This window comes from Tripterygium wilfordii, chromosome 15, assembly GCF_013401445.1.
Source record: "Tripterygium wilfordii isolate XIE 37 chromosome 15, ASM1340144v1, whole genome shotgun sequence".
In the NCBI taxonomy this organism is placed as follows: domain Eukaryota; kingdom Viridiplantae; phylum Streptophyta; class Magnoliopsida; order Celastrales; family Celastraceae; genus Tripterygium; species Tripterygium wilfordii.
Window position 1 is genome coordinate 4433003 of NC_052246.1, and position 12606 is coordinate 4445608.

At 37.0% G+C, this 12606-nt stretch overlaps 1 protein-coding gene across 2 annotated transcripts; it reads right to left on the reverse strand.

The window, feature by feature from the left end:
* Nucleotides 1-18: 18 nt before the first annotated feature.
* LOC120016284 (protein RRP6-like 2) lies at nt 19-9836 on the reverse strand. 2 transcript variants are annotated; one of them, XM_038868979.1, is made up of 14 exons: nt 9014-9836; nt 7441-7593; nt 5819-5977; nt 5659-5742; nt 4961-5040; nt 4810-4860; nt 3481-3589; nt 2944-3026; nt 2734-2779; nt 2478-2565; nt 2183-2352; nt 1410-1718; nt 1227-1328; nt 19-841 (listed from the first exon to the last, which is right to left on the reverse strand). In XM_038868979.1, the coding sequence occupies exons 1-14, from the start codon at nt 9719-9721 to the stop codon at nt 203-205; spliced, it is 2781 nt and encodes a 926-aa protein (XP_038724907.1). In that variant the 5' UTR covers nt 9722-9836; the 3' UTR covers nt 19-202. The 2 variants fall into 2 exon arrangements, with proteins under 2 accessions (XP_038724907.1, XP_038724908.1); XM_038868980.1 differs by having other exon boundaries at nt 2186-2352; nt 9014-9721.
* Nucleotides 9837-12606: the final 2770 nt, after the last annotated feature.

Sequence of the window (12606 nt, forward strand, 5' to 3'; positions counted from 1 at the left end):
GGGAAATGGATGCTTATGGAACAATAAAGCAGCAGCACATGATTCACTCCCCTATCATAAGATGCATCAATTCTCTATCCATTGTGACTGCTAAAAGCATTAAAATTTTCAGTAAAGAAGCTTATAATAGAAAAAATAGCGCAACATCACTGTCAAATTTGCTGTAGGGCAAAAATAACTCTTTCCGGTTTCCATATATATTTCAGCGAAAAGTTGCACTCCGGTTCCCAGTAGCCGGAAATGCATGACGCCTTCTGCCTTGCGCGAATTCTCCTGTCCCATCATCCTTTTGAGCTTGAGTTGCGTCTGCACTTTTCTTTCTACCTCCTGAACCAAGCACTCGCTTCTGATCCATGGTGCCTTCTTTGGCTGATTCCTCCCTGCCATCTACCCCAAATCTAGTTTGTGTCCTAGCAGTTGCATAATCAAATGGTTTAAGCTGCAAACCACCACCTGGTTCTTCAGCTTTCTTAACTTTTCCAGGTCTTCTATTTCTATCGTTAGAATGGACACACTTCTCTAGACTCGAAGAAAGATCAGAGAGAGACATAGGATTGTCCTCTTTCTCCTCTTCGAAGGCAGATTCCACAGAGTTGTCCTCCTTGTACGTATCTGTGGCCATGGGTGGAGAGTCCTCAAATTTTGAATCATCCTCCAACATTATAACCTCGTCAACATCGGAAGAGAGAAATTGGCCGTCAAGAGATTCTTGACATGGAGGTTCCAGGACTCTAGCAGGCACATCTACAACTGGTGCTGATTTTTCACTCCTACCCGAAAAAGGGAAGAACGGGAGATTCACAGTAGTTCTGATCTGTTCCAACTTTATCTCTCCCGTCTCCTGAAGTAAAGAATAAATTGTAACTAAAACCAATCGGTACAAACGAAATTCCAGACACAAAAGAATAAAATTACACCTTGCAAAACTTCACATATAAAGATGTGAACTACAAAATTTTCAATGTTTCATCCTTACGTGACTTCAAGATCCCTCGTATCATAAAAGGTTAATAAATAGAAAATCTCCAACGCCAATTTAAATACATCAATAACTGATTACCAAGAGGCATGGTCAACAACTGAAATCAGCATAGATACGAAAACAAGAAACAAAAAAATGCTGAAGCCCCAGGGGAAAGGGGGCAGCAGCAGACTTGGACATATAAGACCATGAAAGAAGAAGAAACTATTAGAAGTGGCGAAGCTAAATGACTTTATAAACTCACCCTTTTACTAGTATCAAACTTTCTCTTTGAGGTTGCATTGCCTAGCAGTGCACCAAATCCACGGCTTGGTTTCTTCAGAACCTGGACAGTTGCTCCAGTAACCTATTTAAGAACAGACAACATCTTAGACTAAAGCTCGGCAAGTATTGAAAACTATCCAAGGAGAGTTAATAATATAACAACCTTTGCTGAGGTTGCCAGGTCTGCACATGTGTTTGTGTCTTCTGTCTGCCCCCCCGAATCACCATTACTACCAGGAAACTTGAAAGACCCGCCTTGACAATCTTTGTGAAATTCAAAAACACTGCTTCTATGATCTGAAGACTCCATTTTGAGATCTGGAGAAGCTGATTGAAGTGCAATCACACTACCATCTGTTGTATGGCCACCATCAAAATTTTCCGTGCTGGTATTTGAAATTCCCCGGTTTGTCGAAGTATCAGAAGGTAATACTTCACACCCATCATTACCTTCTATGTTTTCTTGCGGGGCCTACACAATGATTAGAGTATTATAGTCTAGAAAGCAACTATCAAAGCAGTATCATCTAGAGCAAAGCCATGGAACCATCTAAAGCACATCCTCTGCGACGTCTATCCCTACTGTAGAAATAATTAACAAAACATTTAAAATATATTGGTGGGAAATTACTGGATCATACCCACCCATACAGACGACACATACACTTTCCCAGACCTCAATTTTTCTATAAGTTGTGAAAGATCACTATCATTACTCCAGATTTCCCCAAATTTGTCTGCAACCTTGCCCTCCAAGTTTTTCAGTTAAAGTTGAAGACGGAAAAATGGAGTACCACTTCACCACATGCAAAGAACTTCACATATCTTGGCTAGTGTTTCAGAATGTTTTAGGTTCCATAATGAATTTCAAATATAGAGAATTAAATCATTTAAAAGAAATGGACACAAGATAGGATTAGTATACAAAGTTCTTACCACCTCCATTCGTCCCTCCTTCAACTGTTTTGCAGCATCTTCAAATGAAGCAGCATTTTGCATAGAACTCCTGATGACGCTCACAACAGAACCAAGATTGTGCTCAACATATGGGTGCTTGGATCTTAACAATCTGCGTAGCTTGCTGGTTGTAACAGGCATCTGCTTGGCTTTTTACCATTTAAAAGGAAGGGATAATTAAGAAAACGGACGAGGATAAATTAAGTCAGCCTTCATCGTTAGAATGTGGTACAAGAATATATAAACTTGAAATCCTATCAATTCAGATACTTACCGATTTCAAGAAGAATTTTATTTGGCATTATATAACCAGTGCTTTCATCTTCTGTGCGAGCAAAAATATCTCGCCACTCACAAAGGCCCTACAATCCATTTAAGGAGAGCATATAAGACCTCCAAAGACGAAACAGTACAATTACAAGAGAAGAAATTTCAAAGAAAAGAGATTGAAGGCTTTCGTCCCTGCATATGAAACAACTGGATGATATGCAAATAAATATCTTTTTGAATGGGACATGTGAATAACTTACTGCAACCACGGCAAGCTGATGGGAATTAAAACCAGCACCCTGCAACCTATACAAAAAACATAGTATGAATCAATCGCCACAGCAATATTTCTCTCTCTAATATGTACATACAAATGAATTTCATTTTCAAACAAACAACGTGGTTAGACATAACAATTACATTTCAGGGAGAAAAAAACAAGAAAGTGAGAAAAATAGTTAGCAACCAACCCATAGATATGGAGATACGAATTTTCTGTCAAAAGCTCTTTCTCATACAGCTGCATGCATACATCATAGCTGCGTTTGTAAACCTATTGAAACCAAATGAAGACAGGGTCACAAAAATCTCTTCAATAAGACAATATTACAAAATAATTGCCTTGCAGCACGCAATTGCAGCCACATTTACGTGAGCAAGCTTTAATGCTACAGAATTCCCTGACAATAATGAAATCTTATCAACATATTTCGCCATCAATAGAGCCTTTGCAAACAATTAGGTTCAACTACAAGAATCCACAACACAAATCAATTGGAATCCACTACATGTATTCGATTTCCCCATTTGTTCCTATCTAGACCTATACACTGTGTGATTGGTATAAAGCCAATATCCTTTCTTATCAACTTAACTTTGCAAGACTTAAGCAAGTCACATAGCATCATTAACACCATGCAGCATTCACCTCAATCTCATCAGTTCAAACCTAAAATAGAGATTAAGATGTGCCATTTAGAGAAGCCAATAATTTACGAGAACCACACCTCTACCAAGGGAGTGTCAGAACCATCTGGGCTGTTAGACATTTGAAATAACTCGACTCTCATCAAATCATATATATGCAACAGGTAGTGCGTATCTTCCCTGGCATATCTGTGATTACAAAAAGAAACAATTAGCTAATGCATCAATGTCCTGAAAATTGGTTCAAATCTATAAGAAAATCTTAAAAAACAGAACAATATGCACACAACTCGTTCAAATGAAGAAAGATATTAGAGCCACAAAAACTACAGGTACTAAATAAGAGGAGATGACTTTGTGTGAAAGATTAACGGTCTAAACAGCGTAAAATAAATTACAGGAAGTGGAACAAAAAATAATTACTTGGCACGAAAGATAAAGGGTCTAACCACAAAATCAAAAAGTAAAGCATAAATATATTTATAAAGACTGAACAATGTTTTCTCTCTTCAGATTTGATTAGCGTAAACAACATTAAGCAACAGCGAGAGGTGAACTATTCACAAAAAAAATAAAAATAATAAATCTCAATATCTAAACACGTACACAGATTGGCATTAAACAATAATTGTATTTATCTAACAAGGAAACTTCCAGGTGAACATGTGGCCCAGGGTGCAACTTAGAGGTCACAGAAACAACCTCTCCAAATATTATGTGGGAGAAAGGTTTGTGTCCATCTTGCATGTCCTTAACACCGCCCTCTACGGGAGCCTTGTGCAAAAGTATTGTTTAACTTTTTATCTAACAAGGAAACTTAGGACATAACTCTCCGAAATATATAAACACCATAAATAGATCAACAGTGCCAGTAATGATTTTCATGCGAAACTATACCAAGAGAGCAATAATTCACTGAAAGAACTTCAAGTAGAACAATTTTGCATGCAAATTCACTCTGCAGTTTGACAATATATAATGAATTTAGAAAAGTCAACTCGAAGACTACTAACCAGAAGTATTATACCATTCTAAATCATGATAGAGTGAAATTTCACATCCAAGGCAACCAAGTTATTATGAGATTGAGGCATCTACAGAAGAGTTACATTGTTTGAATGGGCCATAGATTGCATTGCATTGCACAGTGAAAAATAGTAAATGTGTCATGTACAAAAACTCTTAGGATTGAATAGGATTCAACTACATATTGGTTGATGTGACAATATCTAGAAATACGAACTAATCCCAAGTTGCTTGCACACCAAAAGGAGGAGCCCTAACATTTCTTCTCCACGTTAGAAAAATAGATCCATTTATAAAACAAGTTTCATGCACCATTTACCGGAGAAGATGAGGGGAAAAAAAACAGAAAGGAAATCAAAATTGGGGTGATGTGTGATATTCACCTGACCATCTCTTCAGGAAGAGGGCGCAATCTCCAATCTGCATTTTGATATCTGTATTACATAGAATGAGAAAATATAAAGAACAAATATACGTTGTAGTCAAGCAATACAAGCAAAAGTCAAGAACTTTACACAAAGAGTATAGACCTACTCTTTGTTAGCACTAACTCCACAGAAGTGATGCAAGAGATACTCCAAACTATTTCTCTCCAGTTTCAATACCCTCGATGCCTGAGAATGAAAACAAAAGGTCCTTCACTTATCAAACTTAATTAGAAAAATACAAACGAAGGAGACATTTATGCTAATCAAAATAAGCACTAAAGATACAACGAAAATGACGTGGTGTGGAAGTAATGATCGATTGGTTAGTTCATGAGTCATGACTAAGCCAACATACCTTAGAATCCACCTAGAAAATCAAAAGAAACCTCAAAAATTATATTAATTCATCGATGATCTTTATGCCGAAAACAACTACAGCCCTATAAATACTAAAACTGTTCCCAATAAACATGAAATTACCAAAAAGTACTGATAACAAAATTAAAAATACTAGTTTGATTAGAATTCCTATTAACTACAAAAATAAAAAACAAAAATCTTAATAACACAACAATAATAATTCCTAATATTATTGTTGGATTGAATTAACACAATTCACAAATATAATGGATCAGAACAGGCAAATTACAAATATTTTCAACCTAATACTCCAACTATCAAAGCCACCTGGAATAGGTGGCATACAACTTACACTATAATCATGCCCACTTTTATGAATATAATGAAGCCGCCAAGAAAAGGGAATACAAAAACAAAGAGGAAAACAATTATAGTAAAAAGAACCTGTCCAGTATCAAACAGATTGCAGACATATATGCCAAAGTCCCGCTGAAGCCACACAATATCTCGGTCTGCTCCATGCATGACCTAAATTAAGTAAATGGCATCAGATAGTGAACTAGATTTTTAAAAGAGCAAATATAAGAGATTTCCATGAGACAACCTTCTTCTTGGTAGGGTCTTTAAAAACTTCCCTTAGATGAGGTCCAACATGAACTCGAAGCTTCAAGGTATCTACAATAAAATCCTCGGTTCTGGTGGAAATTTGCATCAAACATGTCAATCCTTGAAACGAACGATATTGATTATGTTCCAGATCAACCTAATAATTTGGTTAAAAATTGAAGAGCTGTATCAGATTCCACGTACTGCTCACAAAGAAACAAACGGAGGGAAAACAGCATCGAGAACTCGGATGCAAAAATAAATAAATAAGACCAACCCATTAAACAGTACCAAAACAAAAAAAGAGTTTGGTAAAGAGCAGCAACAATAAGTAGCCAGAATATACATGCGAGAAAATTCAGAAAAAATCAAGAGACATAGAAAGCCACCTAAATTGCACTCCAAAAAATGATTAAGAAAGAAAAAGAACACTCTACTTCTTTTCTTTTTCCCATGGTGGGTCAAAGTAAGGCCCACTAGGGATAGAGGGGAAAACAATCTGAAACACCTTAAGAACAGTAAGCATATAGCACCATCAAGTATACGCCCAATTTTTTTATTGCGACAAAGATGCTTCAACTAAATAAGAAATTGTGAAGGTGTACACAAAAGAAATGCTGCAAAATCCCAAGGGTGCAGCCCCAATGTGTATTACAGCATTGGCAAAAATTGGAAAATTATTTAAAATGCCCATGCAAGAATGTCCTATTCATTCCATACTGAGTCCTCTATTATTGTTGATACAAGTAGAGACATACTCTATGATACGAATTCTCAGAAAAACCAAGCCTAAATTTTATCTCTAAATTGAAGAATTGGATTATAGGATGAAGATTTGCATTTGCTGAAAGTGTTCTAACTGATTAGCAACCTGCAAGACATTCAGAAGGTATAACTCAAACTAAAAGAAGCATTACAATTGTTAGAATATGTATAAATTATGTGAAATACCCCAACCCAACAAGTTAATTTATTGGGTTAAATAACAAAGTAACTAATCTTAACATGGTATCAAAGGTATCGGAGCAGGAGGTCTTGGGTTCAAACCTATAGTTTCCGCAATGTAAAACACCCATTTGTTGTTGCCCCAAATGTGGGTCTTTGTGTGTGTTTGTTGTTGCCCCAAGTGAGGGCCTTGTGTAAAAGTAGCTATGGTGTTGGGTCTCATTTGTTATGCACGTGTTGGGCCGTCGGATTGCCCATCCCACACGTGAGGGGGAGTTGTTGCCCCTAGTGAGAGCCTTATGTGAAAGTAGCCCCAGTGTTGGGCCTCGTTTGTTGTGCACGTGTTGGGCCATCGGATTGCCCAACCCACACGTGAGAACTCAACAAGTTAACCTATTGGGTTGAATGCCAAAGTAACTAATCTTAACAACAATCATAAATAACGAGATCCAGATTCAAGAGAGATTAAAGGCAGGTAGATTTTAGACAAACAGCAAAAACCGTAGTAGATAACTGTATCTCAGACTCAATAATCACAAATTGTAGGATATTCTGGAAAGAGGAAAACAGAAGAATTGACACACGACATACACACAAAGATTAAACCAACACAACGACTTGTAGGTGATATCAGTAATCAACTCAAGAGAAACAAAAAAATCTGTCAAATTTTACCGCAAATTCTTTCGCATCACGCAGTTTAGCGGCGAGCTCCTTCAGGTCTTTAACTTGTTCCACAAGCTTAAATGGGGTGCATTCCGTTGAGGGTGGTTTTACAGGCTCAACATCAATATTCTTATCCACAAAATCCAAGACAGAAAGCTTCTCCTGCGATCATGATAGAATACACACTTACTATTTGACTTTTTCTTTTCGTAAGGAAGAAATGATAAGTCATTAGTTGGATAAAGGAGCAAATCCATGCCATAAATAAAGAAAAATAAATGAAATATGAGGATTTCAGCCATCTGGCATAGGCAATGTGTTTTGATGTATATAATTATCAAATTATCATCATCGTCAAAGTCTTAAGCCAAATATTTTGGGTTCTTCAGATGTATGTAAATACATTCATATTTAGATGCAAATGCATTTATAGCAAGTAGAACCATAGAACTACAGACAAGCACAATACTGATGTTATACATCCATGCAATGAATCCCAGAAAAAAGGAAGTAAAAAATGATAATCAAAGTCCAAAGAATGATTTCCGATAACAAATCAGAAGTAGTTAGGTATCCGGCTGAAGCATATACTACTGATCTGCCAGCTACACTATCATATAATCAATATAATATGTCGCACACAAATTTATGTTAAACAGAGCTCCTTCAGCACTTGATTCCAGATAGCAGAGGCAGTACATAACTAACCAAAGTATCCCATCTAAAAAAAGCTTTTGGAATCTTAAAAGCTACCCATCTAACATTGTTAGGATTTTCTGAAGCAACTTTTATGGGTAGAAAAGCACCAAGCAATCTAAATTGTCTAACCAACTACGAACACAATAAAACACAAACCATGAGCAGCTTTCTGAACTTTTGAAATCACTGTTAAACTTCACTGTTTTGTCAGGTTAAAAGAATTTATTCCATGTAGCACAGAGGTACATACCAAACATGCACAGAATATTAACAACAATGCCAACACAACTTGAAATGAGAGAGCTGTAGAATGCAAGCATACATCAATCAAATCCGCTCTTCATTTTTCCTGATAATATTCCAAGGTAAATTGAGAAATCCTTCAAACAAAAGGGCTAATGTCTCCATTACTTACTTCACTTGATTCTAGTTAAGATTATCCAACTGCTAATCCAGCTGACGGGTTATTCCATTGGAATTATTAGTTTATGAAACATTTTATTCAGGTCAAGATATGTAGTTTCTTACTTTCTTCAGAATAAATTACTACACATCAAAGCTAGGTTCCCTGTACTGTCCATTCAACAATTTTCTTTATTTTTCTAAATGGATTTATTGCGGTTTTAAAAATTATTCTACTGTTCTTGTATTATCAATTTATCGTTTTTTTCCCATAAGACAACCACCGAAAAACAAAACCAAATGGAAAAAAAGTGCAGAGCTAAATGACAGTAAAATATGTTGACCTAGCAAATGAATGCAAGCCTTAGGAAGAGCTATACGGAGAAAAACATACAATTGAAGCACAAGAGTTCTTCCAAAGGGGGGGAAGGAACAAATTCAGACTCAACAGAACCAATGACGCTAAAAAAAAGAAACTAACCAGTGGATGAATAAACCTCTGCCCATCCTCACTCCTCTGTAACCAAACGTGCTGGAATGGCTGGTTGGAGTTGTTAACTAATATACTGTACTCTTCCTGCGGCCTCCTTATTGTAGGAATATGAAATGGCACTTTAGCCTTTCCTCCCACGGCTACCTTCCTCACCCCGGCCCCAGTCTCATCTTTCCTTTTTGCGGGCTCACCACCACTCACCGCTTCGCTCATTGAGTTACTCAACCCCTTCTTCTTCTTCTTCCCATACACCAGCTGAAAACCCCCGCTTTCAGCCTCCTCCAGAGCTGCAGCACTCAGGGGCTGCCCAATTTCCTCCTCCCTCCGTCTAATATTCTGGAATTCGTCCATGGACACATCAATTCGCTCAAAAATCGCATCATTGACATCAACAAGCCAATCGTAGGGAGCGTCTTCATCAATACCGTCATTAGGCAACGACATGTTTTTGCCCCAAACATGCGCCGATGAGCCAATAGATTCCAACAAAGACTGAGATTTATCGGAAATTCCTCGTACCGGGAGCTTGAACTCGTCGAAGTTGTAGTAGAAGTGAAAATCCTTATCGGTCGGGATCGCGCGAGATGATGCTGAGAGGTTCGAGACAGCGGATGATAGAGGACCTTCAGATAGGTTTTGCAAGGTTAGCGATTTAGCGGGTTGTGATTGATCAACGTCCATTGTATCGTGGCTCATGGAGTGCTTCGTTTGGCCAGTCACAGTGAAAACGTAAGACTGGGGGAGGCGGGGGCTGGAGAAGAAGCCGATGGAGGCGTACTAGTCTTTTTCTCCTCGTTTGTCACGTGATTGGAATGAAAGGCACGTGACAACAAGAAACTCGTGAAAAGCACAAATGATATTTCCTTTGACCTGCCCTCACTATTTTTGGCAATATCGGCTTTTTAATTCACTAAAAAATGGAAGACATAGTATAGAATGTGTGTTTCATGGGAAATCTATCTATCTATCTATACATATATAATTACGGAGTCCATAGAAACATTTTAGCTATGCCACGTCAAATTCTACGCTTCATGTATGGTTGCCACCTAGATTTTTCTGTTTTTTAAAAAGAAAAACAAATCTTTAATAGTTTCATTAATCATACATATATAATTACGGAGTCCATAGAAACATTTTAGTTATGCCACGTCAAATTCTACGCTTCATGTATGGTTGTCACCTAGATTTTTCTGTTTTTTAAAAAGAAAAACAAATCTTTAATAGTTTCATTAATCACTCTTTTATTATTATTCTCCTCTGTTCAGTGTTATCTCTTTCTTCTGTGCACGCTTGACCTTTCATCTTACAAAGTCCGTTCATGCATCTCTTTCTTGGCTTTGATGCGAGTTATTGTCGACATTAACTCTGGCACGTCGATTCTCTGCATATTTAGATATTGTTGGAACGGGGGACGTGTTTCTCTCAATTAGGTCTCTACTAAGAAATTTCCATCTAATCGCTCCACCAAAATTCTCCCTTTAATTTCCGGCCTACTCGCATATCACGTTTGGATCTAAAAGGCCAAATAGCCACTTGACTTGCTTTGTCCGAATGCTTTTTCGACATAGAACCATATTGACTCGACCAAAAAACACAATGTTCTTGCGGTCGAGCATGAGAGTAGAAGTGAGGAAGAAGGCTTGCAACAGCGGCGCACGGAGGCGGAGAGAGGATGATTTGGTGGAGATAAGTTAGAACATGCTCCAGTCCCATCTGCAATTCCTAGATGCCTGACAAAATGCCGCGGCCATGGGGAAAAAGGTACCCAGTTTGATTTTGTTTGCATGTTCTCAATATTAATTGGAGTTTTGTTGTGATTAATGGCTTTTCTTGGATTCCTTTCTGGGAGTGATCAAGACATTGGTTTCCAAATGAAATTTGGTCTTGAGGGCAATCTCGATTTGAATCTTGAGTTAATTAGGTACTGTTCTAAGTACCCTCTATTTGAATGACATGATTTTGATCAATCTGCGCTGGGTAAGCAAGATATAGGAATTTATATCACCAATTACCAATTTTTCAAGGGATTGATTTTGATTCATCTCTCTGTTAGTATTAGCTTACCTTTTGAATAGTATTCATCCTTAATTTTATTAAACTAACGTATCATTCCACTTTCTTCTAATTCATCAATCCACACATCTTTTTCTGGCCTGATTTTGTAAGATTGATTTATTGTAGTCTATGTGCTATGTCTCTGTAGGAACAAGAGCAATTATCATGAAGTCTATTGGACTTGATTATTGTGGATCTTTTGAATAGGTATGGATCATTCCACTTATGGTTTATGATGTACAAATTAACTCAATCCCTTTATATTTCTACGAAGGTTTGAATAATTGTTTCACCAAGCTCCTAAGCAGTAGTGTAATGGGAGAATAGTTTTGTAATCAATTAAAAAGAGATAAATCAATATTTTATGGGAGATGTCTTCAAAAATATTTTGGAGATACATTGAGGTTAAAGTACTTCTTTGACTGTATGAATTGCAATAATCTGATAATAGTATTGATCATATACCACGAACACAATTGAGATACTTGAAGCAGATCAAAACTACAAACAATATTAATTCATTGTTAGTGGAGAGGGGGTTCTGATGATCAACAAATGGATATAGCTCCTAAATCTTTTAAATTGTAATAACATAATATGGCATGTTCTCCCAATACTCATGTCATGCTTATATTTTTCATTGTTAGATAATCAAAATTTTATAGGAAACGGCTTCGACATGATTTTGGAGATGCATTAAATTGAAAGTACTCCACTCTAATTGTATAAATTGCAATAATTTGAGAATACTATTGATTCTGTATCAGGAATTGAGATGCTTGAAGCACAGCTGAGAGAAACTACAGGCAATTTGGATTCGTTGTCAGCAGAGAAGGGGTTCTTTGGTGATCAACAAATGGCTCTATCTCCTGAATCTCTTAAACTGTAAGAATATAATATGGTATGTTCTCCCAATATTCATGCCATGCTTATATTTTCACTGTTAGATTACTTTATGTTTGATGAATGGGCATATACTTGCTCAAACTATGAAGAAAAGGCTAATTTACTAATTTCAATTATTCATGTGAACATTTTGTCATTGACATTTTGCCTTTATACTTGCCTCTTCTCTTAGTTCCTCTGCTCAAGCTTGGTTGTTTTTTAATGTGCTTTAGTCCAAACTCAAGTTGGATTTTCTTTTACAGATTGTGAGGCCTGAACCCAATACATCAAACAAAGTGATGCCATACAAAAAGCGGGATTATTATCTGATTGTAGCACATGAGGACTTAAGAATGGCTGCATAATCATTTGCACGCATCTTCAATATCAAACGACTTAGAGGTATGGATATCTACCAATTAGTTTGGTGCAATGGATAGGTGTTCATATTATTGTTTGTTAACCTGTAAGAATTGGGCAATCACTAGATTTACCGTACATGCATAATCATGCAAGTCTCACTTTCCTGAGTATAGGTTAGCTGCTATAGAGGTGAGAACAATTCTGATACAGGGGATTACTAGAGGGAATTTATCAAATAAGTTTTATGATAGCTTTCTCTGCTAAAGTGTAATTTT

Coding starts and splice junctions, on each gene's coding strand:
- LOC120016284 (XM_038868979.1), bottom strand. CDS start 9,721: ATGAGCCACGATACAATGGACGTTGATCAATCACAACCCGCTAAATCG. Junction 1,329..1,409: donor ACCTGGCAACCTCAGCAAAG/GTTGTTATATTA, acceptor GTTCTTAAATAG/GTTACTGGAGCAACTGTCCA. Junction 842..1,226: donor AGTTTGATACTAGTAAAAGG/GTGAGTTTATAA, acceptor TCTTTACTTCAG/GAGACGGGAGAGATAAAGTT.